The 24,061-nt window shown below is 37.1% G+C and overlaps 4 protein-coding genes across 5 annotated transcripts; 1 reads left to right on the forward strand and 3 right to left on the reverse strand.

The window, feature by feature from the left end:
• Positions 1-1,462: 1,462 nt before the first annotated feature.
• LOC121980236 (transcription factor ILR3-like) lies at positions 1,463-4,651 on the reverse strand. Of its 2 annotated transcripts, none has more exons than XM_042532207.1 (5): positions 4,389-4,651; positions 4,218-4,280; positions 3,376-3,453; positions 3,078-3,240; positions 1,463-2,039 (listed from the first exon to the last, which is right to left on the reverse strand). In XM_042532207.1, the coding sequence occupies exons 1-5, from the start codon at positions 4,490-4,492 to the stop codon at positions 1,764-1,766; spliced, it is 684 nt and encodes a 227-aa protein (XP_042388141.1). In that variant the 5' UTR covers positions 4,493-4,651; the 3' UTR covers positions 1,463-1,763. The 2 variants fall into 2 exon arrangements, with proteins under 2 accessions (XP_042388141.1, XP_042388140.1); XM_042532206.1 differs by having other exon boundaries at positions 4,218-4,295; positions 4,389-4,649.
• A 4,578-nt stretch (positions 4,652-9,229) lies between these two features.
• Positions 9,230-18,221, forward strand: LOC121980238 (uracil-DNA glycosylase, mitochondrial-like). Its single transcript, XM_042532209.1, has 7 exons — positions 9,230-9,510; positions 9,574-9,794; positions 13,594-13,752; positions 14,381-14,411; positions 14,911-15,046; positions 16,196-16,279; positions 17,876-18,221. The coding sequence occupies exons 1-7, from the start codon at positions 9,255-9,257 to the stop codon at positions 17,940-17,942; spliced, it is 954 nt and encodes a 317-aa protein (XP_042388143.1). The 5' UTR covers positions 9,230-9,254; the 3' UTR covers positions 17,943-18,221.
• Positions 18,190-20,968, reverse strand: LOC121980237 (inactive leucine-rich repeat receptor-like serine/threonine-protein kinase At1g60630). Its single transcript, XM_042532208.1, has 2 exons — positions 19,570-20,968; positions 18,190-19,020 (listed from the first exon to the last, which is right to left on the reverse strand). Exons 1-2 carry the CDS (start codon positions 20,966-20,968, stop codon positions 18,362-18,364), a joined length of 2,058 nt encoding a protein of 685 aa, XP_042388142.1. The 3' UTR covers positions 18,190-18,361.
• A 1,726-nt stretch (positions 20,969-22,694) lies between these two features.
• On the reverse strand, positions 22,695-23,120 carry LOC121979434. The gene has a single exon (XM_042531425.1). The coding sequence runs from the start codon at positions 23,118-23,120 to the stop codon at positions 22,695-22,697; it is 426 nt and encodes a 141-aa protein (XP_042387359.1).
• Positions 23,121-24,061: the final 941 nt, after the last annotated feature.

Here is a 24,061-nt window from a genome sequence, read left to right on the forward strand (position 1 = left end):
TACATTTTTATCTTCTATACACATAAGAGAAGAACATGTTGAGATGTATAAATCTAACCGAAATTATTATTAACCGACTATATGAAGGAGGGCTGGTATGTGAGAATATCCTTAAGGTTGACTAGCAATGGGATGCCCAGTCATATGCTGAAAGACTTGTACCGAGTGGGAAGCTAGGTCCCTTTACTTCGACCGAGCATATGACCGGTCGACTCTGTTATAGGTCAGATATCTTTTAAATTTGGTCGACTATTAAATGATCGAATTTATAATAGATGTCTTAATACATAAATGAAGCACTAGGTCCCCTAAATCCAACCGGTTCATGGGCCGATCGTCCTTATATTGAAGGCCTTAGCATTGGGTGAAGAGCAAAGTTTTGTGGAAAATGATACGTTGGTTGTCACTTCTCTAACTTTAATTATCATATCACCTTGGCTTTAATTGTCATGTCGTATCCGAGTTCGCCCGTAATATCCGTATCAGTAATTATTTTTGTTTTATCAAAAACAATTTTTTTTAGAAGCATTCAGATATTATATCATTCTCAATCGGTTCTCAAATATTTTATAGTCGTTAATCCTGATCCCATATTAAACATGTTATTAATTAATTGCACTTATGCTTTATAGTTTCATTTGCTCCACAAAAGACTGTACCTTGTACTTGAAAAGATGCTTATTCGATTTATTATGATATTCATTGGCCACCAGGAGATTAATTAATTGCAATTGTTAATTAAATCTATCAATGGCAAACAATATATTTTGTCAGCTTATTCTAAGAAATAATAAAAAACAAACTATCCATTTGAAATTTTCAATAAAAGAGTGGAGAGTGTACGAGGAAGAGGATATATTAGGTGGTGAATCTTTTACCTAACAATAAGCTAAAGTCAATTTTATATTAGGAACTGCTTTAAATAATTTAATTGAGAGAAAAAAAAAACCATATCATGATCAACACGATTTAATTGGGGAACCAATCACCTCTGATAGTTACACTTTGAGGTAAATTCAAGGAAATTGCAACAAATATAACCAAATCCATAATTTATAAATTCTGACATCAGTGGGAACATGAGCATAGATTATGAGCAACCTTGATTTTTTAACAGTGACTATAAATTAATCTAAGGACGAATTATGAGAGATATTGGAATAAGTATAATCATTTTTTACTATAATAAACGATCTTGATTCACTATGATATCAATGAGCATCCTGAATGCAATATGAAATAGCACAATGGAGAAATTGAAAGAATTCATATTCCACCATGAAATCCACTTGGAGTAAACAATCTACAACATTTTCCAAAAAGGTTGTTCGTGAACAAAGGTTCGCTAGCAAAGTATGATTCTTGCTTCAACCATGCGCAACCATTGAAATATTTTTACTATATTTCAGCTGGACTATGAGGGCAATCATTAAATTTTTTTAAGAAATCATAGCAACGACCATGCACTACCAAATCCACTATCATTCAAGATTAATTAGTACCTCTAGAGGAGGAGCTGCTAAGCTGAAGCACTAGGGCATAGTTCGACCAAAATTAAGGGTTACAAACACTCTCCAAATTTAGCTTATGCTTATGCTGGAGGTACACGACAAAATATTAAACTTGCAACTCGTGCAGTAGATTAAAATGTCAGCTTACCCTCTGCTTCGATTGTAGATGTCAAAGTTTTGCTATATTTCAGCATCTGAGAAAAGAATAAATGTATTAGCCTTAGCAATGAGATGCATCTTTGGGAGACTTCCTCAAGCGTGAGGAGGCCAAAGCTTGGTGTCTTGTGTGGTGTCCATGACGGCCCGTGGAAGCCACTGCCACATAGCCATGCCAGGGTATGCAGTGAAGTGAGCTCCCTTGTTCGATGGGGCCTGGACATGGGGAGCAAATGCAGCAGCAGGATGATATGCGAGTGGATGAGGCATGAAGCCGGCTGGAAGCATGCTCATTGCCTTGATTTGCTGTTCTAAATTCTCCTTATCGGCCTTCAGTTTTATCTTCTCATCTCGAAGCTCATTTTTTTCTGTCTGTTACATAGTAGGTGCTGTATATGATTAGAACATTTGCATGCGGATGGAACAACTTCTGCTATGAACAGTGCAAAGAGCATTCTCCTTATTACAGTAAAACAAAAAATTTCGAGGAATCTTTTATCAGTGGATTGTAAATGAGTGAATTTTTCCAATAGTTTCTGACCTTGGTTTTCATAGGAACAAGTCAGAAATTTGATCAATCTAAGAATCCTTTTTTGAACGGATGCTCCTATTACACTCATAGTACCAACTAATTAATAGAAAACAAACATCCACTTAACAAGTGGAAAAGAATATATTATTTTCAGTATGTTTGATTCAATAAATGATTAACTTTAGTAAGAAGATATTTTGTTATCCGAGATGCATAACTGGAGGAAATAAAACCATTTTTTTCTTTCAAATAACTGTGAAATTAGTCTGCAATTATTTGCCCAAAAGAACAAAAAAATTAAGATCATGCCAATGAAGAAGAAAGCAAACTGATATGCACCCCCTTCAACTATGTAGTGTAGAATAACTATCTCTAGAATGTGAGATTGCATCGAAGTAGTATGCTTTTAGAATTAACCAAACCCCATTTCAGGCTGGATATACGTGGAACCGTTTGAGCAACTCAACTAATTTTCCAGGCTACAGAAACAACGGAAGAGAAGGGGATAGGTTATATCATACAGATAAGACTCATCCCAACCATCTAACATGAATTTGACAAGGAAGAATTATTTTTTTACTCACTTTTATCTACACTGTGTTTAACTAACAGTATCATGTAACACCATTCCATTGTCTTACTTAAGCTAAGTTATACCTAAAATTAATGTATCTTCTTTCTTGTCACGCATTTTTGTGTTTCTTTCAGGTTCTACATTCTTCAATCCCGTACCACTTTTTTAGGAATTATTAAACCAATCTAGATAGGCTAATCCAGAATAATTCCAATCATGTTACATGTACTAACTTGATCGCAATTTATTTAAAACACTCATATATACTTCTTTACCAAGAGAAAAAGGATCAGGATGATCAGACCTTTAAGTCCTTAATCGTTTCTAGTAGCTTTTCATTGGATTCCTTAAGTTCCTCTGATTCAGCTTTTAACTGCGTCAATACACGAACGGCATCACTTAGAACAGTTGCTTTGTCTGACTTGGGAGGTCTAACAGGGTCTAGGAAAGAAGACAGCTCTGCGAACCTATGAGTTAAGAAAGTCTTTAATTAACATATTTGAAAAATGTGACCTGGACAGGCAATAAAAATAATAGATAAATTAACCCTATGGTTTACAAGGATGAAACTGAATTTGCAAGATTTATTCATGAATGAGCACCTATCGTTTAACTTATCACGCCGCATTTTTTCGCGACAGGCTTTTGACTTAGGTTCTGCACATGATTCATCCCTAGTTCTGCAAAATTGAAGTACAAGTCAATCTTAGAGATCCACATTAAATATGCCACGCACTCCAAAGGACTTCTTAACAATCTAATTCAGGTAGATCAGAAACATCAAAATTACTGTAAACATGGAGCTTGTAAACACTGATAAACAGAACAACAGAACGCAACATTTTCATACTGGGTTCTAATTCAACTATTGAGCAAATATAAAAATAATATCTATATCTCAAATATCAGATATGTGCTAGTACACTATGAGCCTGATGTCTCTATATAATAAAACAGAAGCCCAACCAATTTTCTCCCTTGTTAATTAAACAAGAAAAGTAAGCAGTTTGCTGTCTCTTAGTAATTGTTGGGAAGATTCGCCAGATAGACATGCTTCAAGAGTACAAAGAACAAGCATGATTCTTCTGTGAAGCTAGAAAGGGGAATCGATTTTTAGAGCTAACAGACAAGATGAGACGGGAAAATGGTTTTCCCTCTAAATTGGAGTTAAGCAAATCAAAGTACGCTCTGTAACATGCCATGTGACCAACACTAAGTCTGCATTAATTTTATCTCGGCTAAACAAAAATCCTTACTGAAACTATCGTAGAAAACAATTAACCGCGAGGAATCTGAAACGAGAAAAACAAGGACAAAGACAATCGATAGGGATCTTTAAATAATAATTATCCATTAGAGGCCAAACTATAATTAAATCAGAGGAAGAAGCATCCGTATGCGAGATGTGCATCCAAACCTAGATCGAGATTCAGAGACCACCAACCTTTTCCGCGAGCTGGACCGCTCCAAACCGTAAATATCAGAATACGCCTCCTCGATGCTAGCTCTGTCAAAAGATTCCCTTCCATGCCCATCACAATCCCAAAAGAGAATTCAATATCACAAATCATTTTCTCCGAAAATCGTAAACAGAAAGCAGGAAGAGATCTCGCACCCGGCGATGGGAGCGATGTTGCAGAAACTCTCGATCGCACAGCGTAGCTCGCCGTCGGATCCGCCGTCGTCGTTCCAGTAATCGTCGATGGTGTTGGATGCCATGGCGGGGGGGAAGACGCGAGCCTTCTCCTCCCTCGATCCGGACGAGGCGTAGCGATGGAATAGGGATCGGGACAGGCGTTCCGGAGGAGGACGAAGATGGAAAGGAAGCAATGCAGATGCGTTGCCGCGTTTCCCAGAGAGAGAGAGAGAGAGAAGGAGGACCGGTTTTGAGTTGTTGTTAGGGGGTGGATTATATTAATATTATTATTATTATTTATCAAATTATCTGACGTTGTCCCTCCATCTGCGAGCGCCGTCCATGGTGAAATCTCGGAATATTACTTGCCTTTTAGAAAGAAGATGGGTGAAATCGTGAAATCGTTAAAGTTTGGGATTTACATGTTAAACTCTAATAACATTTTTCGGGAAACTCCAAAATTTTCTTTGGATAAAATTTAAAGGATAAACTTTAAAGAATAAAAAATAATAAAATAAATAAAATTATTTTATTTAATTGAGATAATATGTTGTTTTTTTATAAAAAAAATAATAGTGTTTAAGAAAATTCTAAAAATATTTATATATTTCTTATAAAAAATGATAAAACTTTTTTTAAAAAAAGAAGAGTATCTTTTCTAAAATTTAAAAAAGGAAAGTCAAATCTAAAAAATAAATCCCTTTTATTCAATATTAGTCATCTATGATTAAACGGTCCCCTCTCAAATTCTTGTTCTTTCTTTATCAAACTATTTTTTCCCCTCTCTTTCTTCTTGTGATTGTGCCTCGACTGCAATTTCTAACTTTTATATATCATGTTTAAAAAAAACTTTCAATAATATTTTATTATATTTAATTTGGAAAAAATAAATCCATCGATCGCAGTGGAAGATAGTGACAGAGTGAAATTGACACTGTAAAGGGGGACTTAAGAAGGTGAGCATGGTGGAAAATGAAACATAGTGACAACATAAGGTCGAAAATGAAACAACTGATATCATTGGTCTAGAACATGATGATTATGTTTATCTTATATATTTTTTTATAGTCTATTTCTAAATTATGCGAGGAAAAATAAATTATGAAATTAATTTATAATCAGATTGTATAGGACCGCGCATGACAATCGTATAAGGTGACATGTGACTACTCAGGATTTGCAAAATTGAGGGTGGAGTTATTACATAGGAAGGGAATGAATTTTCCATCCAATTTAGACTAATAAAAAATATATAAAATTTGATCATCACATTTGTTTATCCATTATTTTATAATAAGTAACTATAGAAAAATAATCTATTTGTTTTATGAGATAAATACTAAAAAAAACATTACTTGCAAAAAATTTTTTCATACTTTTGAAATTTGTCCTCTCAGATAAATAGGACATACATGTGTGTAAATTATGTTTTAGATTTATCTGATAAGTGAACTAGAGAGGAAGATCATCTGTTTTTAATTAGTCCAATGAAATTTGGATATTTAGATTATATAAAAAGATAAAATTTATCATCATCTCTTTAATAGAACACCTTGGATTGAGTTGGAGAGTCATGTACATGAGTTGGGTGCATCGACCTTTCATCTTCTTTTCATTTAACACTAAATATTCAATTTACACTAATTAATCATGATGGTGACCTGATTCCTTGTATAAATATTTTTTATTAGCCATCTAGATAAATTAAAAAATATTTATATTGAATGATTTATCAGTCCAACGTTCTTAAGTCAGCAAGACAACCATTATGGACAATCTCATGTTTAGATATCATGATGATGGATTAAAAAGATTATAATTTTATTTTTTACCAAAAAAAAAAAACAATATCCTTTGATGCGAGCCACAATATCACCACCAAAATATTGATGGAATCGGGTGCTACCTGTCTAATTTTAGTAAAAATATAAATTTTACAAATTTTGAAGTTGTCGTTGACCTAATACTAAAAAAATTCAGATTTTCCAAATATATCGATTTATTTTTAGCAAAAACACAGGATTTAGAATATATATAAATATATAAAAAGTTGATGTATTTTGTGCAGATTGCTCCCGACTTATTGATGTAACAAACAACACTAATTTTTATATTATTAAATTAGTTTTTAAATTTACTTTTCTGATTGATTATAGATGATTTGATCTTATCTAAGACAATAAGTGGAGTGGGTGGGACATCATTTTATACATATGTTATAAATGAAAAGCTCATGAATTTTACAAATTGTCAAATGGACACATTTAAAGTTAAAACACTTGTAATTATTAATTATCATTTTTTAATTAAAAATATGAGGTATAATTTTATTAGATATACTTTATTGGGTTAATAATTTTAAAAAATATATAATAGATTTAAAACCTTTTATTTCCCTTTTAACTCCCTCTTTAATTTTTTCCCCTATTTTCTATGTTTCTTTTCCTCCATCGTTCTTCTTGTTTTCTCTCCTCTGCCACCTATAGTAAACATAGCGTGCTAACAAGTGGGAAAACCTTTTAAATTTGCACTTGTTTATCTTCTTCTCCCAACTTCATAAGGATAAATACAGAGTAAATAAGTAAGGTGGAATTTCATGAGCTTTTTAAGAATCAAACTATTTTATAATTTGTTTATTGGAAGTAATAAGTTTGATGTTTGTTTTTTAATTTTAACATCATTATCCACTATGTTCTATTAAAAAATTGTATTTTTTAATTCTTTTCATTTAGATAGAATTATAATTAAAACTGGGATAGTATTTAGTATATGAATTTTAAATTTATTTATTTATTTTATTTAAAATTAATTCATACTTAGTATTTAAATTTTAAACAAGATTCTTTTCTGATTTTTTAATAATCAAAAGGGCATCCTATTAAAAAAAATCATCTTTTTTATATCCAAAAATATATTTTTGCTGCATTCTGTTATGTAACTTTGACCCAAAAAATTATTATAAATAATTTTAGTTATAACTGCTCCAATTGTAATAATTTGGATCAAAATTACTATTATATTTAGGATCAATTTGAATATAATAATATTTTAGCAATTTGCTTCGTATAATTTTAATAAAAACTATTAAGTCCTAGGCTAGGGGAGTAGCTGTAAAGATACTCAATCGTCTTTTAGGCACCCATGATTCGGTTCCCAGATACGACATATTTATAAAGATTTTTCCTCTAAATGAGACTTACAACTAAGGATGTCAGACTTTTGAGCCGTCCGTTATAAGTGTTTTCTGATTTATCCTGATGATAAATGTAAAACTTTTGTAAGATCGGATCAATCATCCCAGATTTATTCATCTGGTTATTTTTTTTTAATAAAAACTATTAAGATTTTATTGAATAAAAAAACTATGATAAGATGACTTTTTAAATATGTTTTCTTTAAATTTACTTATAGGCAAATAAATTTTTTAAAAAAAAGACAAACATGAATAGAGCACTCTGGATTTTACAAATCATTAAAAGGGAAAAAAAAACAAACTAAGTGTTCTCCATGATTTTACCCTAAAATTAACTCTTGATCTAACGCTATTATAAAAGTTATTGAATAATTTCTACAACGTGTAGCAGCAACATGGTACCTTCTATAACATGTAGCAACTATCGGCTAACTTGTACAATGTGTAGAAGTTGCCGGATAACTATTACAATGCATTTAGGGTAAGTTTAAAATTTATACTGTGTAGAAGCTAGTGGATAGCTGATATAAGAAGCTACCGAATATGTGAGTTTAGAATTTAAGATTTATGATTTATTTCATGTAGAAGATACCCAATAGCTGCTACAGTGCATTTAGGGTATGTTTATGATTTATGATTTATATCGTGTAAAAGTTATCCAATAGCTCTACAACGCATAAAGCTATCAATAGGTGGTACAATATATTTAGTGTGAGTTTAAGATTTAAAGTTTCAGATTTAGGGTTTAGAATATTTAAACACTATTATATCAAAAAGAAACTTCTACAACTATTTAAAAATTAATTTGATGAAGTTTAAATAATTTTGATGAAATTAGTAAATAATATTTTGATATAATAGTATTAAATATCTTAAACTCTAAATCCTAAATTTATATTAAACATGTTGTTGCAGCTACAATGTAATTTCTACATGTAAAAACTAATAGATAACTTTTACACGGTATAAATTTTAAATCTTAAATTCACATAAACATGTTATAGTAATACTAAATAATCGTTACACCAACTACCAATATTTCTACATATTATAATAACTATTGAGTAATTTCTAAAAAAAATGAACTCTCCTATTTCTCTTAATTTGAAATGCCTTTTGATTTTTTTTTAAATTATTTATTTTCGGAATTAGTTGGGTGAAATTGGACAATAGAATCCTTTATATACATTTTTTCAAAAACATAGTGTTATTTAATTTTTACTCATTTATTTTTATAAAATATTATAAAAGTTATAAAGGTAAAATATCTGTCATAAAAATATTTATTATTTTTTTTTATAAAATTTGATGATTGAACATTTAACTTATTAATCCCACTACTCAATAAGTAAAATAATAAAATAAAGCATCTTATCCCTACCATACACGCGTCGATGCAAGTAAACATATAAAAAAAATCTAAAAAAACAATCATTCGTTTTAGGTTCCGTCCCACCATTTTTTAAACGCCCCTCCTTTTCCAAAGTCCAAACCCGTCCTTTTCTCGCCGTTCCATCCCAAATAAACAGAACAGGAAAGGAAAATCAAAGCAGAGTATGGTACTCAAAGTAAGCAGAGCATTTCCCGCCAAATTAGCCTCTTTATGTACACGCCCTACGAACTCCCCTCGCCGGCTCGCCCAACGAGAGGACATGGCCTCGACGCCGAAAACCCTAGATGAGTTTTTCCATCCAGCAAAACGCCTCCGGTCCCTCTCCCCCTCCTCGGCCTCCCTGGAAACTCCAACTCCCCCCGGCAAGCTCTCTCCCTCCCGCCGCGAGACTCCGCCGGAGGCCTCTGCCCCCGCTCTGACCCCGGAGAAGAAGCGGAGGATGGATATCAACAAGGCCCTAGCGCGATCGAGGAGGAACCTCAGTGTCTGCAGAGAAAGGATTGAGAAGGCCAAAGGTAGCGGTAATCTCTTTTTAGAGTTTTCCTCGTCTTGTTGACTGATTTAGTCAGTAATGCCAGCCGACGGTTTGGATTATGTGAAGTTGGAGGAGCTTCTGGTGGAAGAGACTTGGCTGCAGGCTCTCCCGGGGGAGCTTCAGAAGCCGTATGCGAAGAACCTTTGTAGATATGTGGAGCGTGAGGTCAGGGGGAGTGTTCCGATATATCCTCCGCCATACCTGATTTTTTATGCTCTCCATTTGACGCCTTTCGATCAGGTGAAAGTTGTGCTTATTGGACAGGTAAAAACATAACTTTGCAACTTTATTCTAAGATACGTGAATTTTGTGTTGCTTCTTGGAGCCGACGGGTTGAATGTTCCTACATTTGGTTGATTTGCATGTCATATTTTCAGTATAAGATATATTCGTTCATTTTCTTCACTCAACTTTGAAGTAAAACCAGAAGTTATCTTTAGCGATGATGTCTAGGGTTGCTGGGTTTTGGCACAGACGGTAGCATGTGCATACATTTAAAATGCTTCACCTCTATTCCATGGCAGGGTCATAATTCATATAATGCTAGTGGAATGCTTGCTGATTGGGGATCATGTAAGCGTTTCGAGCCGCAAAAAATTGCTTTTTCGCGTTGCGGAAACCCCGAAAAACTTGCCACCGGATCCGTGCGAAATTAATAAAATAAACTTGTACTTGTTTTCTACTCGAGATCTACATTAGATCTAAATGATAAAGAAGTTACCCTTGAAGCGATGCCCTTCAAGTATCCCGCTCGTCCAAAGTTCTTGCCGGATCTCGAAGAGTGTCAAATGAACACTCCTCTACGAGTATCCACACAGACAAAAGAGTGGAGAACAACCTTTAGAGTGTGCTAGCACTCTTGAAGGTTTCGGCCAAGGAGGAGAGGGAGAGCAAGAGGAATTCAAGAGAGGAAGAAAAATTCAATTCGATGAAAAAATGAATGACAATCACTCATTCCCTACATATGGCCGGCCACATTGAATGCATTTAATGCATTCCATGCCAAATGAATCTTATTCCATTCATATGGTCGGCCACATTGAATGCATTTAATGCATTCCATGTCAAATGAATCTTATTCCATTCATATGGCCGACCACATTGGGAATACTAATTATGTGACCTTGATGATGTGGAACATCATCATTGGCTAGCCCATGCCAAGTCACAAATGACATGGCATGTAGTCAAGTTAAACTTGACTCTTCATCTTTCCTCTCAACTCAAGTCAAACTTGAATCTCTTATCTCCCTTGGTTGATCAAATCTAACCATTTGATTCAAATCAATTTAATATAATGAATCTCTATTCATTGATTAAATTGATTCAATGAAACGTAATCTAATTAGATCCATTGAACACATGAATCAAATCGAGTCCAACTCAATTAGTTTAACTTGGATTACTCTTAATCCAATTTGGTTCATCACATGAACCTAATCCTCTTGGTTCATCATATGAACCTAATCTCCATCTAATTGCCCTTTGTGTGTGACCCTATAGGTTTTTGTAACGTTGACAATGCTCCTAAACCCATTTAGAAGTATAAGTAATGAGCGGTATCCAGCAACACATCATTACTACCCAAGTTACAAGAATGTTGAGATCTAACATCACCTTGTGACTACTACTTGTGACTCTTCACAATATGTGACATTGTCCTTCTATCCTTGACATCTAGATTGATTAACTTGAGGCATAGACCGTGTTATCCTCTAATCAATCTAAATCTTGAACTCCAAGTAGACTCACTATAATCAAATGAGCTCAATATCTCATATTGACTCATTTGGGCATGGTCATACACTTAGTGGTCTCACTCCATCAAGAATAATGATGTCACTCCTATCATATAGGAGGGATAGATCTCATCTACATCACTCACATCCCTCCGCATAATTTGTTACATACTCAGTAATCGCCTTTATAGTCCATCCAATTACGGGTGACGTTTGACAAAGCTAAAGTATACAACTCCTTATGTAGGGAACCATGGTGACTTCAGGTCCAAGGACTAATAGTCATACTAATAGCCACACGAGAAAGTATATGACACTCATATAACGATCCATGATACTTTCTTATGGCGGGTCATTTAGTATACATTCTCCAATGCATACCCATGTGTCAACTTGATATCTCTATATCCATGACTTGTGAGATCAAGTCATCGAGTTGACCTACATGCTAGTCTCGTCGCATTAACATTGTCCTTGAATGTTAATACTTGACTAGGAATGATTAAGAGTAGTGTTCCTTATATCATCTCACTATCGATTCAACCAATCGATTGATATAGGTAAGAACCTTCTACTCAAGGACGCTATTATACTTAGTTATTTGGCACCAATACAAGCAAGTATAATAACCATAAACAAATGCCTTTATATACATAAGAATATGATACAATGAGTCCATTCAACAATCATCAAATGATTGGCTTTTGGATTTCTAACTAACAGATCAACCACTGGACATATATAACCGAAAGCTTAACCTTCACACACATTTAGGACTACAGACAACTGAGTTAGTGCAACAATCTCTCTTTGATTATATGCCAGACCAAATTATACCACATACAAATTAGATTACTGGTGATCCTGTCTGAAAGTGGGGAGATGACATGCTGGTTAAGGAGAGAGCGTTGAAGTGGATCGTATGTTGATTGGGAGAGGATTTTGAGCTGGAAGGAGACGGTGCTAAGCGATCCTGGAGCTAAGAGTTATGTACTTGCACACACCACATATAGAGCCAATGGAAGTGTTAGAGCGAAAACTAAGGAAGGGGTCCCTAGCACAAACCTTCTGACGCTCAAGTCAGAACAGTAACCGAGCGAAATGGAGAAGACGATAAACACTAGAATAACAGTGTAAATGTCCGAGTGTGCGGATGAGTATGCAGTCATGCACGTAGGTGAGTGTATCTAGCCAACGGAAAGGACCTTCCTTTTTTATATTGTCTTTCATAACCTTCGCAATTAATGAGACGACAGAGAATATTTGGTGTCAGAGTATGTTGGGTGGTAGAATATGTATGGCAGCATATGTCAGAGTAATGACATATTCCTTGATAGATTGTTATAATTCTTTGATAATGTTGTCTTCAAGAGAAAGTCCGACCGACTCTGGGTCGATCAACTATAGACTAGGAGTTATGCTCATGAAAAATGGGGAGCTAAGTCCCGTAAGTCCAGCTCGTGCGGGGGCAGGCGAATGTAAGTTGAGAGCTTTGCATTTTGGAGAAGTGTGGAGTTGAGCTCCTAAGGTTCGATCGGCCTTGAGTCGACTGGGTTTATGCTTGGACATTCGGAATCCGCTCGAACAATAGGTCCGGTCGGACTTTAGGTCGGGGGTTCATTTTGCATTCAGTTGCTATACTTGAATATAGAGTTCGGTCCAACCGGCGATGTGCCTAGCGTGTCCGATCGACCTTTTGGTCCGATCGACTAAAGCATTCAGTAGCGGCACTGAACTTATTTTGGCAGGGCATCGATACAATCCTAGAATTGACCTCTTCTTGACTTTGACTGTCACATCAGCCAACTTTCTTGACGTCGAATCCAACTTTGGGGTCCCATCTTACTCGCTGTATCAATTGGGAAGGAAGAACTTTTAGCATGCTATATAGTTCGCTCTTGGACCCACCATGTGCTGCCACCATACTGAACAAGTACTTTGCTGAACACAAGACAAAGGGAGGCAAACTCAGTCAAATACTTGGCTATCTATGCTTTCGTGACTGTTGGATGTAGTTTTGTGCTGCTAGCCTTTAAAATGCATCCTATATTCACCATGAACTTTTTTTTTGGTACGTGTGTTGTCACAATATTATGAGAATAATAAAAAACAATAAGCATTTTGAGCTTCACTGGAGAAGCTCATTTGGCACACTTTATATATACCCTGAGCGACGCCCTCTGCATTAAATTATATATATACTTTGCAGTTTTTCTCTTCCAACTTATCTAAATATTCCTTAAATTTAAGATAACATGCAGAATTGATGAATCTCTGCTTCATTCTCTTCATCCTATGAAATTGGTGTGTAATTACTTTTACAGGATCCATATCATGGAGCTGGTCAAGCCATGGGTCTAGCTTTCTCTGTTCCAGAAGGTGTCAAGATTCCTTCGAGTTTAGTCAATATTTTCAAGGAGCTTCAAGAAGATTTAGGGTGTTCTGTGCCATTAAATGGAAATCTGGAAAGATGGGCAGCACAGGTAGATAATTAACACTGTCACTTATTCCTTTTTCTATTTTGTTGTCACGATATCTATAACATGCAACGTGTTTTCCATTTTCTTGACATTTCTATCCTCATAAATATAGTAGTAAACAAGTTTCTCCAAACAGAAATGATCTAATTGTATGTTTGAAATTTAAAATAAAAATAAAATGATCTTCACAAGGCAGTACTAGGTTTGGCATATAAAGACATGGCTAAATTAATCATATTTGTCATAAGACTGATGTTCAAGCTACCACAACCTCTTGATAGTCATTTACTTATTTGAGGTCATTGCATGATTTTGTTTAATTAAAAACATTGTGCTTGGCAAATCTTTATTATAAATTCATAATTGATTTACAAGTATTTTGCAAGACAATCTTAAGTAAGAATAGAACTTCAAGCTTTTGAATACTTGTTCTTCTTACTATTGCACACCAAAAGTTTACTTATCATGCTAGTTAATGATCTAATTCCATATGTCTGCTATTCTTGAATACTACTTATAGTTCATAGATCAGTCATTCATATTATTTCATGTTTTTCTTCATTTTGTCGCTTTACCTGTGATATATATTTACTTGTTTGTTCTGCTAACTGATATAAGATTATTCATACAGGGTGTTCTGTTGCTTAACACTGTTCTCACTGGTATCCTTCTTTCTCTATGAATATTTCATTTATTTATCAATTGGAAAGTTGAAATCTTGCTAGATACTTTCATAACAAGTTGGTTCACTATGATGGTTTGATAACATAATTAATCTTATGTGTTACAAGAGGATTAAGATGAGAAGTTAGACAGTTAAAGAGGTTGCTATTGGGTGCCCATCAACCTCTGTAGCTCTCTAACTACTTGCTATATATGTTGGTGAGTCATACTTGCCATATATGTCTCAAGCAAGTAGTTAGAGGGGATTTACATTTTTTGCTTAACATGCATACACAACACACATATATCAAGTATGACCCACCGACATGTTAATCCCCTCTAACTAGCTATATATGTATCTACTTTGAACCTATATGTTTTGATGTTATTTTATAATAACATTTTTTATTGCATTGCACGTGATAGTTTTAACTAATTTTACAAGTTGGTTCAAATCACCTGATTTTGCTGAAATGTATTTTTTTTTCTCTTGATCAGTTAGGAATCATCAAGCAAACTCACATGCCAAGAAAGGGTGGGAGCCATTTACTGATGCTATTATTAGAACAATTTCTCAGAAGAAATCTGGGGTTGTTTTCCTCCTGTGGGGGAATTCTGCTCAAGAAAAGTCGAGGCAAGTGTTCTCTTTTGTTCCAAATTGATAGATAACTTGGCAATTGAAAGTCATATTGAATAATGAGCCAAGAAGTGTGTGTGTGTATGTGTTGCTGTTATTGTTGAGTTAACTTTGCATTTCAGTGTGCGCGCGCTGTTATTGTTGAGTTAACTTTACATTTCAGGTGATATTAATTTGCCTCTCATCTGAAATACTAAGCTGATGTGGAGCTTGATGATCTGTTAGATTGGCAAATACCACATGCATTTACTCGTCCAACTCTACAGAGGATAGAAAAAAAATCAATTTAACATGATATTTGTTGTAATGCACCAAGCTCGTGGTGCTGTTTTTGATATTTGTATGACATAATAAATATTGCTCATTGTGAATTACCGAAAATTTAGCAGTTCACAGCCCTATCTTTGGTCAAGATGATAATTTTGTATGTGCTGAAGAACATTGTACAAAATTTTAAACCCTGCACAAAATTCAAGCGATCAGGGAAGTAAATTGTATTTGATTGTAATGATCAAAGCAGAAAGAAGTATTTCCTTGATTTTTTTTATAAAAATAAAAGTGAATTGGTTGGGATTACCTAGTAAAAACTTCCTTGTAGGCATGAAAAATTCTTGAACAAAGTTACATGCCATAGAAGATTCATGACTCCTGGATATCTAAAGTTTAGGGTCATTGGATATATGAAAACTGAAAGCTTAGTTAGTATTGATAGTTCAAAAGATTTATTAATTAGAGCTTGTTGGATACATGCTCAGTCAGTCAACCTATTGAAATGCCATTATTATATTACTGAGTTAGTCCACATGTTGGGTTCAAACTAATCTAATCCAATTTTCCTGCCCACGGATGAGAAGTATTGAAAGTTTAAATACATAGATTGGTTCTTTTCCTTGCAACACTTTCTCAATCTATTCATCCAGTCATAAAAAATAATAGTTAATGCCCTTCCACCATTTTTCACATATTTGCTTCCATGCTGGCTAGAGATGTGCATTAAAAGTTACAGTCAGAGCATGCATCTTTCTTCCATCCTTCTTTGTATTAATTTACTATGGCATTTCTCTTGATTAATTTACAGAAGTATTCTCTGAAATGCTTGATTCTGCACTACATCTGCCTTTTAATCATTATACTGTGTGTTTGTAGGATGATTGATGGATCAAAACATCATATTCTGAAGGCTGCTCATCCATCTGGTCTTTCTGCAAATAGGGGGTTCTTTGGATGCAGGTTGGTTCTCAGTTCGACATGTTTTATCAAAAAATTTAACTTATTTGACTCTGCTACATAACCTTCAAGGATACCACTAAATAGTATTTTTTTGGGGAAAGGGATTTGGGTGAGCAGACATGGGCCACTTGTTAGTTTTGTCGATACTGATACTCGATACATTTTAAGAGACCTGATATGTAGATTTTTTATGAACTAAACTAGTCCTCATCACCCAATAGTACATACATTTTAACTACATAAGATGCAGCAAAATCTGAGTGTAACACTACCCAGGAATCCAGATCCCCAGATACTATCTAGTTACAATGGAGATGAATTATCTGAGGTTCCCGAAGCACATTAGAAAATCCTGTATGTTATCCCTAGGTATCCAGTAACTCCACAACTTAAAGATTTTCCGTCCACATCTTGAATAATCCAGCTACTTGGTTCCTTGAATGGAATATATATAAAAGATTTGAATGAATAGAATTGGTGTACTAAATTGATTAATTACAATATAAATAGACCGGATATAGTTGCAGTCTATTTGGTAGAATTTTGTCTAGTGGATCAACTATAGCTTTATTTGTTAACAACTCTCCTCAAAGTGAAGATTTTGAATCTTCAGTTTGCTTCAAGCATGGATGATCATCCGACACCAACTGAGATTCCTAGATTGCCAAAGCTAGATTGAATGACATACCTGCCATCACGATAATCACACATACACAAACTTCAGAATATTTAAGACAGATTCATGAACTCTGGTGTCCATGGATGACCTGTGCGTCTTACGAAATAATCAAGGAATTATCAGAAAATGTGCATCTTATAGGATGATGTGACAGATATTGATCAGGCTTGAGCAAGGGTGATTATCAATCAACATCAGTTGGGAAATCAAAGGCAGGAGGAACTAGCTTGAAAGTTCAGAGCATTGATCAATGTAGGAATGACGGTTGTGGTTGAAAGGAAGGGGGAGGCCGCAATCATCTTGCAAACTCCCTTCCGATCAAAATACAAAAGAAAGGGAAAGCACAGAGGATCAGTCCATCTAAAATGTTGTGAAAGAATAGAATCTTTATATCGAATTGATTGATTACAATATATATTTATAGAATTCTTAGTAATTGAACAAAGGTTCCTTTTTTTTTTTAATTCAAGTCGTATAGTGATTATTAATTCCTATCTATTTGGTAGAGTTGGTCTTGTTGACCAATTCTATCTTTATTATTCGTTGAGAAATGATCGTCTCTGGCTCAGTTCCCAGTTCAATCTGGAACAACTATGAAAATAGTGAAGCAACAAGGATTCAGGTGCTCACATCTGATCATGGCAGAATAAATCCACCAGCACTGGTTGTATTCTTAGTCAGGATATTTGAAATGTATTTACTGTTCTTTCTGTGGGAAAAGGAAGACAAGATTTAGGAAATTAACAGGAATTGTGATCCTTTTTGCCTTTTATGGTTGTATTCTTATCATAAACATGCTACATCCTTATCCTGCATGCGTCCTCTGCATCATCTGTCTCAACAACTCTTAAAATTATAGCAATAGGTATTGTCTTTGCAATATTTTAACATTTTTGTGCTGCCATTTGTGTTAACAGGCATTTCTCACAGACAAATCAAATCCTGGAGAAACTTGGTCTTTCGCCTATCTATTGGCAGCTGTAGATCACATGCGCTGCTGCTTGTCTCCTGGTTCTGGTTCAAGCCAGATTTTGGAGTCATTTAAACCAGGTATTATGAGATAGAGCTTTTTAGTAGGATATAACGAGATGCAGTTTTGTGATCTTGGCTGTACGCATCCACCAAGATGATCCCATGACTTTCTAGTAGCTAACAGATTGTTTAGAGCGTCTTGTGTAGGTTTATTTTAGTTCGAATGGTGTTCAATTAATGTATGTGTTCATTTTGACTGTGGAGAAACAAATTAATTTCCTTTTATGTCAATACCGAAATCTCAAAAACATCAACAGCTCACACGCCAATTCTACCCGCCGATCGATCGCCGACGAGGAATTGATTATTCAATTATAATCCCTCTCCGTGAACTCCTCCGATCCGTACTCCTCGCTCTGCAGCGTGTCCGACTATCGCCCCGGCGAGTGGTCGCTGCTGTTGGAGGACGCCACCATCGCCTCCGCCCGCGCCTCCCGTATCATCAGAAGTACCTCCCTTATCGCCGGTCTCCTTTCCGCCTCCACCACCACGCACGACGATGCGATGTTCAGCAGCGTCGTCAGTTTCTCCTCCGACGCCGCCGCCTCGTTCCCTGACGAAGACCCCCCGCCGGGCTCCTCTCTGGAGTCGTTCCGCTCCGCGGCTCGCACGGATCGGACCCAGCGACCGATCTCGGCGCCATTCTTGTCGAGGATGTCCTGGAAGGGGGCCTTCCCGGTGAGGAGCTCCAGGAGGAGGACGCCGAAACTGTAGACGTCGGAGAGCGGGGTGAAGGCGTGGGTGCTTCGCGCCTCGGGGGCGCGGTAGAACAGGGAGGCGGCGGCCGCGGCCGCGGCGGAGGAGGACGACGATGGGAAGGCGTCGTCGTGGAACAGGGCCGGGATTAGGGCGTAGTCGGCGAGGCAGGACTCGAAATCCGGGCCGAGAAGTACATTAGCGGGCTTCAGGTTCGCGTGGACCGTTGGTGGGCTGTTCTGGTGCAAGAAGGCCAGCCCAGTTGCCACGTCCTCCGCTATCTTCAAACACGACGTCCAATGAAGCGGCTTCCCGCTCCCCGACGGCCGCGACCCTGCCACAAGTAAGCCATCATCATCCATTAATTTTATTTATTGTTTTTTCTAAAGCAATTAAAATTTCCAATTTTTAAAAAATAAAGAATAAATAACTAGTATCCAGTAAAAGATGCCCGTTGTTCCATTCCCCGAAGCAACGGAGCAGAACTGACAACATCTCCATGTGGCTGCACAAGGAGTGGGGCAACAGCCGGAAAAGGAGGGAAGGTGTTTGTTAAGATGACGAAAAGATCAAACTGGGGCCTTGCTCAGATGAGCAAGAAGAGCGATGTTTTGCTCAGATGAGCAAGAAGAGCGATGAGCAAGAAGAGCGATGTTTTGCTCAGATGAGCTGCCTTCCAACATCTTAAATATCTTGGTCGTTGGCATTGAATGCCAAATATTGCACATTTTTATGTGCAAGAATTAAGATCTAACCATCAAGATTATTACTATGATCGTAATTTCATTAGTTTAAATGGAGGAGATTGAATGCAAAATAAGTTACATTAGCAAGGGAGCAATGAGCAGATTAGAGAAGGATTGAGGGGGTGAGGGGAACGAACCATGGATTAGGGAGAAGAGACTGCCATTGGGGAAGTAGTCGTAGACGAGAAGACGCTCCTCTTTGGCCTGGAAGTAGGCGCGAAGGGGGACTAGGTTGGGGTGGCGCAGCCGGCCAAGCTCCTCCATGCGCTGCCGGAAGGCCTCCGTCGGCGGGCGGGAGGCGTCCTTGAGTCGCTTCACCGTCACGATGAACCCGGACTCCATCACCGCCTTGTACGTGCTCCCGACCGTTCCCCGGCCCAGCGTCTCCGCCGACGCTCGCAATAGCTCCTCCAGACTGTACATCTCCCGGACGCCGCCGCAGAATACGAGCTTCTCGAGCCCCTCCGCCTCCCACGAGAATACGCCCTTTTCCTCTTCTCTTCCCCCTCCTCCTCCGCCGACGACCACCGCACCTTCTTCTTTTTCTGGTTTGTAGCGGCCACCGCCGGATCCGCGACCCACCGTTCGGGTCTCGACCACCGGCCGCCTCCGCTTCCTATTCCAGGCCAAAAGCAACGCAAGGGCCGAGCAAATCGACAAGAAAAGAGCCCCCGCGACAGAACTGGCGACGATGGCAATGATCCGCCTCCTGCTGTGGTTGCTGCCGGTGGGAGGCATGAAAGGTGGGAAAGCATTGACATGATCAAACGGCGATCCCGGGCTGATGGACGACGGCGGGAAGATCAACTTTTGGACGCAGGGAGTCCCAATTTGAGCCCCGCAGAGGTTTGCATTGTTGAGGAAAGAGGAAGCATTGAACTGGGACAGGGCTTGGGTGGCGGGGATTTCTCCCGAGAGGTTATTCCGGGATACATTGAGGTAGCGAAGACTGGGCTGGTCGAAAGCCGGGATCTGCCCTGTGAGGTGATTGCCCTCGAGCAAGATCTCATAGAGCCGCGGGAGGCTGATGAGAGACTCCGGAATTGGACCGGAGAGGAGATTTCCGGAGAGGACAACCACCTTGAGCCGGTGGAGAGCGTTGAGATTGGCCGGGATCCGGCCGAAGAACTGGTTGTCGCTGAGGTAGAGAGATTTGAGGTTGACGAGAGGGGAAAGGTCGGGAATGGCGCCGGAGAGCGAGTTGGATTTTAAGCTGAGTACACGAAGCTGGTCGAAAGGAGCAAGGAGGTCCCGACTCAAGGTCCCGGTGAGGTTGAGGAACTCGAGCACCAGCTTCGTCACTCTGCTAACAGGGGAGCACTGCTTCACCCCCTTCCACTCTCTGCAGAGCCAAGAGGCGGTCTCTCGCCGCCACGGCAGGGAGTCCTGAGTATCTACAGAGTTCTTCAAGGCCAAGAGGGCGGCAATGTCGCCGGCATTCGAAACATTGGCAGCAAATGAGGTCGAGAAGCAGAAGAGGAGGAGGAGGAAACACAGGTAAAAGTTGCACCTTGGAGAAGCAGGTGTTGACTCCATGGCGACGAAGAGAACATAGCAATTGGGGGCCTTCAGTGCGGCGGCAGTCCGAAGGCCGCCATGGGAGGGATGAGGAGGAGAAGCAGGAGCATCTCAGGTTTGTTCCTGAATCACATTGCACCCATCAGAAACCAAAAGGCGGGATCTTTGGACGCGCGAGAGCAATGAGCCGCGATGTTGGCGGGTGGCGGAAATGTGCGAGGCCGTCGATCTCAGTGCACGGGTTTAGCTTCACGTGAGTTAATCAGGAGCGGAGAAAGGTAAAGCAAAGGGATATAACCCATATTAATTACTCTCTCTCTCTGATGCACTCGCACCTCAATTAATTTCTCTTCCTCAGCTCCTTTACCTCCCTTCAATGGCATGGAATCCGATGGACCTTCCGCCGCTGAAGTGGAAATGGAGGGGGAAGAGAGACGGGAAGGTAACTGAGGAGCTGACAGTCACAGCCGCCAGAGAAGCTCAGAGACAGTGGTGTCTCTTTGATATCTCGTGGAAGGAGTGACTCGATTTAAAATTAATCTGCCAGGCAAGAGAAGAAGATAAAGTAAAACAATAAATGTCTCGAAAAGAGATGTATCCTTGCTGGCATGAGGGAAGAAGTACAAACCAAGCAACAAAATTGTATGATTGTTGTGCATCAAGATAAAAATAAAAAAAAATACAAAATTAATGTTGTTTAGTCATATTTAATTTATAAATTGTTTAAGTGAAACCTATAGGTATAAACGATAAATTTAGATGGCTAAAATCGAGCCATTCAAAAAATAGATTTATCTAAATTAATTAAAAAAAATTAATTAAGTATTATTTTAAAAAATTAAATATGAAAATAGTTGAGAAAGAATATAATTAACTCATAAAATATAATATTATCCTAAAAATTAGATATAATGACCCTAAAAATTATGAAAAAGCTCATTCTAACTAGTTAGAATCTAGTCATTTAGTATTTTCTATATATAAAAGGTAAAAATTTAAAAATATCTCTTATTTTTATTACTATTAAAAGGACATTATATTTTTGAAAAATATTAAAAGATTTTTTATTTTAAAAATATCCATAATATGACTTATGATTATTTATAATATTATTATCAATTTTTTTTTATGAACCGCGTAGGTGACTTTACCAATTACTTAGATCATGTACATGACTTTGGATATTAACAAATCACGTATGTGATACCTTTTTCACCCTCGACACTTTCCCTCATTCTCGGCCACGTCACGTTCGTTATCATTCGAAGTAAGAGCATCCACAGTGGATATACCCCGTTGAGAGCTCCTTCGTTGTCATGTCTGCGCCACATCAAAAGTTAAAAACCTCATATCTTCTTCCACTATCAAAAAACCTCTCAACAATTCCCTCATGGGTCCCACACTTTTTATTATATATAATTCTCATTTCTCCTTCATAATTCATACACCATTAATTTTTTATAAATTTAATTCATACACCATTAATTTTTTATAAAATTTAAATTTATAAATTGATAACATTAAACAACATTAATAATTAAAAAAATACATAAATATTACAGTGCATCAAATAAAAAGACATAAATTATAATAATAGTCTTAACAATAAACATTAACTCATCTACATCAAGTCATGTCTCTGTTTAATTTTTTCCACCATTTTCTCATGTAAATAAAGTTGTCCTAGTGTCATCTCACTGGTATCCTTCATAAGAATTTCATAATTCTTATGAAAGATCTCGGCTTATCGCAAAACCATTTTTTGAATTTGATGTTCTTTAATATCTCGCCATTCTTTGTCGATGCTATGTTCCATTGTGTCGCCCTCTCTGGCTTTATATTTGCCCTTTCTCTTCGTTGCCTTTTGCCCTATAGGACGAATGCGGACTTCAGAGTCATCTAAATCAACACTTGTATCTGGATTTGATGTTGAAGTGTTTCCCCCTGATTCGGATGTCCTTACTTTCTTGTTAGAGTAATGAGCAACTGATTGTGGAGTATATTTCTCATATTCTTTGAGAACCCTCCACACATGCATATACTTAAAATCCTTGCCTTTGTTGTTGGCTTTCCACATATTCAATGCATTCTCCAACACATTCTCGTCACTCCAACCGCTTTGCCGATGAGTATAAAAATTATTATAAGTTACAGAAAATTCATTTACCATTGGTGCAAACCTATAATAATGTGATTTCAGCCGCTAATAACTTCTCGTCATAGATCCAGTGGGCCGATGTTTGTTGTAGTAATCAGCCATACGTTTCCAAAAAGCTTGATCCTTCTGGTCATTACCAATGATTGCATCAGTGCTTATAGTTGTCCATGACTTCGCAAGGACCATATCTTCATCGAGAGACCAAAATCTTCGTTTCGATTCATTTTCCTCCAGCTCAACTTCACACTCCTCTTGTGATGAGTGTGGTGGCAACTGAGTTGTAGGAACAGATGATGGTGTTAGAGATTCTTTGTCGCTGATAGATGGATCAATAGTTGCCCTTCTTGATTCATTCGAATGTATGACAGGTGGTTGAGTAGGAGAAAATATGTAAGGATAAGGCATCCCAAGTTGGCTATCCATTGCTGACCAATCTTGGGATGGATACATACCAAATAGAGTTGGGGTGGTGTTACTTGGATTCCACGACTGTAAAAAATTTTGAGAACTTTGGGAATTTGGAAAATTTGGAGAATATTGTGGAACATATGAAATATTTTGAACATTTGGAGGATATTGTGGGTGAGAGAAAATATGAGGATATTTGATATTTGGAGGAGTGCGAGTATTTTGAGAAGATGAATTTCCTTCCGTATTTGAAGAATTCAAAAGATTCGTAAAGGAAGTATTGAGATTTTCATCCATCTCGAATACAAACAGGGAATGAAAGGAAGAAATGAGTTGAGAGCAAAGATTGCAATGGAATGAATAAAATTGATCCCATATTTATAGATTTTTTTATATATTAAATAATAAAATTAAAACGTTGAACAATTGCTAAAAATTAGCCGTTGTTCAACGGCATGCAATCGGTAACCGTTGCATGTGGCTAAAAATTAAAATGTTGTGTTTTTTTTAATTATTAAAAAAATTAAAATATATATAAAAAATAA

The sequence above is a fragment of the Zingiber officinale genome, chromosome 5A (genome assembly GCF_018446385.1).
Source record: "Zingiber officinale cultivar Zhangliang chromosome 5A, Zo_v1.1, whole genome shotgun sequence".
Taxonomy (NCBI): Eukaryota; Viridiplantae; Streptophyta; class Magnoliopsida; order Zingiberales; family Zingiberaceae; genus Zingiber; species Zingiber officinale.

Excerpts from the sequence above, each read along its gene's own strand:
- LOC121980236 (XM_042532206.1), bottom strand. The coding sequence starts at position 4,492 with ATGGCATCCAACACCATCGACGATTACTGGAACGACGACGGCGGATCC. Across the intron at positions 4,296-4,388 it reads AACATCGCTCCCATCGCCGG|GGAATCTTTTGACAGAGCTA; the intron begins GTGCGAGATCTC and ends TGGGCATGGAAG. Across the intron at positions 3,241-3,375 it reads CGTGATAAGTTAAACGATAG|GTTCGCAGAGCTGTCTTCTT; the intron begins GTGCTCATTCAT and ends CTTAACTCATAG.
- LOC121980238 (XM_042532209.1), top strand. The coding sequence starts at position 9,255 with ATGGCCTCGACGCCGAAAACCCTAGATGAGTTTTTCCATCCAGCAAAA. Across the intron at positions 9,795-13,593 it reads AAGTTGTGCTTATTGGACAG|GATCCATATCATGGAGCTGG; the intron begins GTAAAAACATAA and ends TTACTTTTACAG. Across the intron at positions 14,412-14,910 it reads GCTTAACACTGTTCTCACTG|TTAGGAATCATCAAGCAAAC; the intron begins GTATCCTTCTTT and ends TCTCTTGATCAG.
- LOC121980237 (XM_042532208.1), bottom strand. The coding sequence starts at position 20,968 with ATGGAGTCAACACCTGCTTCTCCAAGGTGCAACTTTTACCTGTGTTTC. Across the intron at positions 19,021-19,569 it reads TCTCTTCTCCCTAATCCATG|GGTCGCGGCCGTCGGGGAGC; the intron begins GTTCGTTCCCCT and ends TACTTGTGGCAG.
- LOC121979434 (XM_042531425.1), bottom strand. The coding sequence starts at position 23,120 with ATGGTAAATGAATTTTCTGTAACTTATAATAATTTTTATACTCATCGG.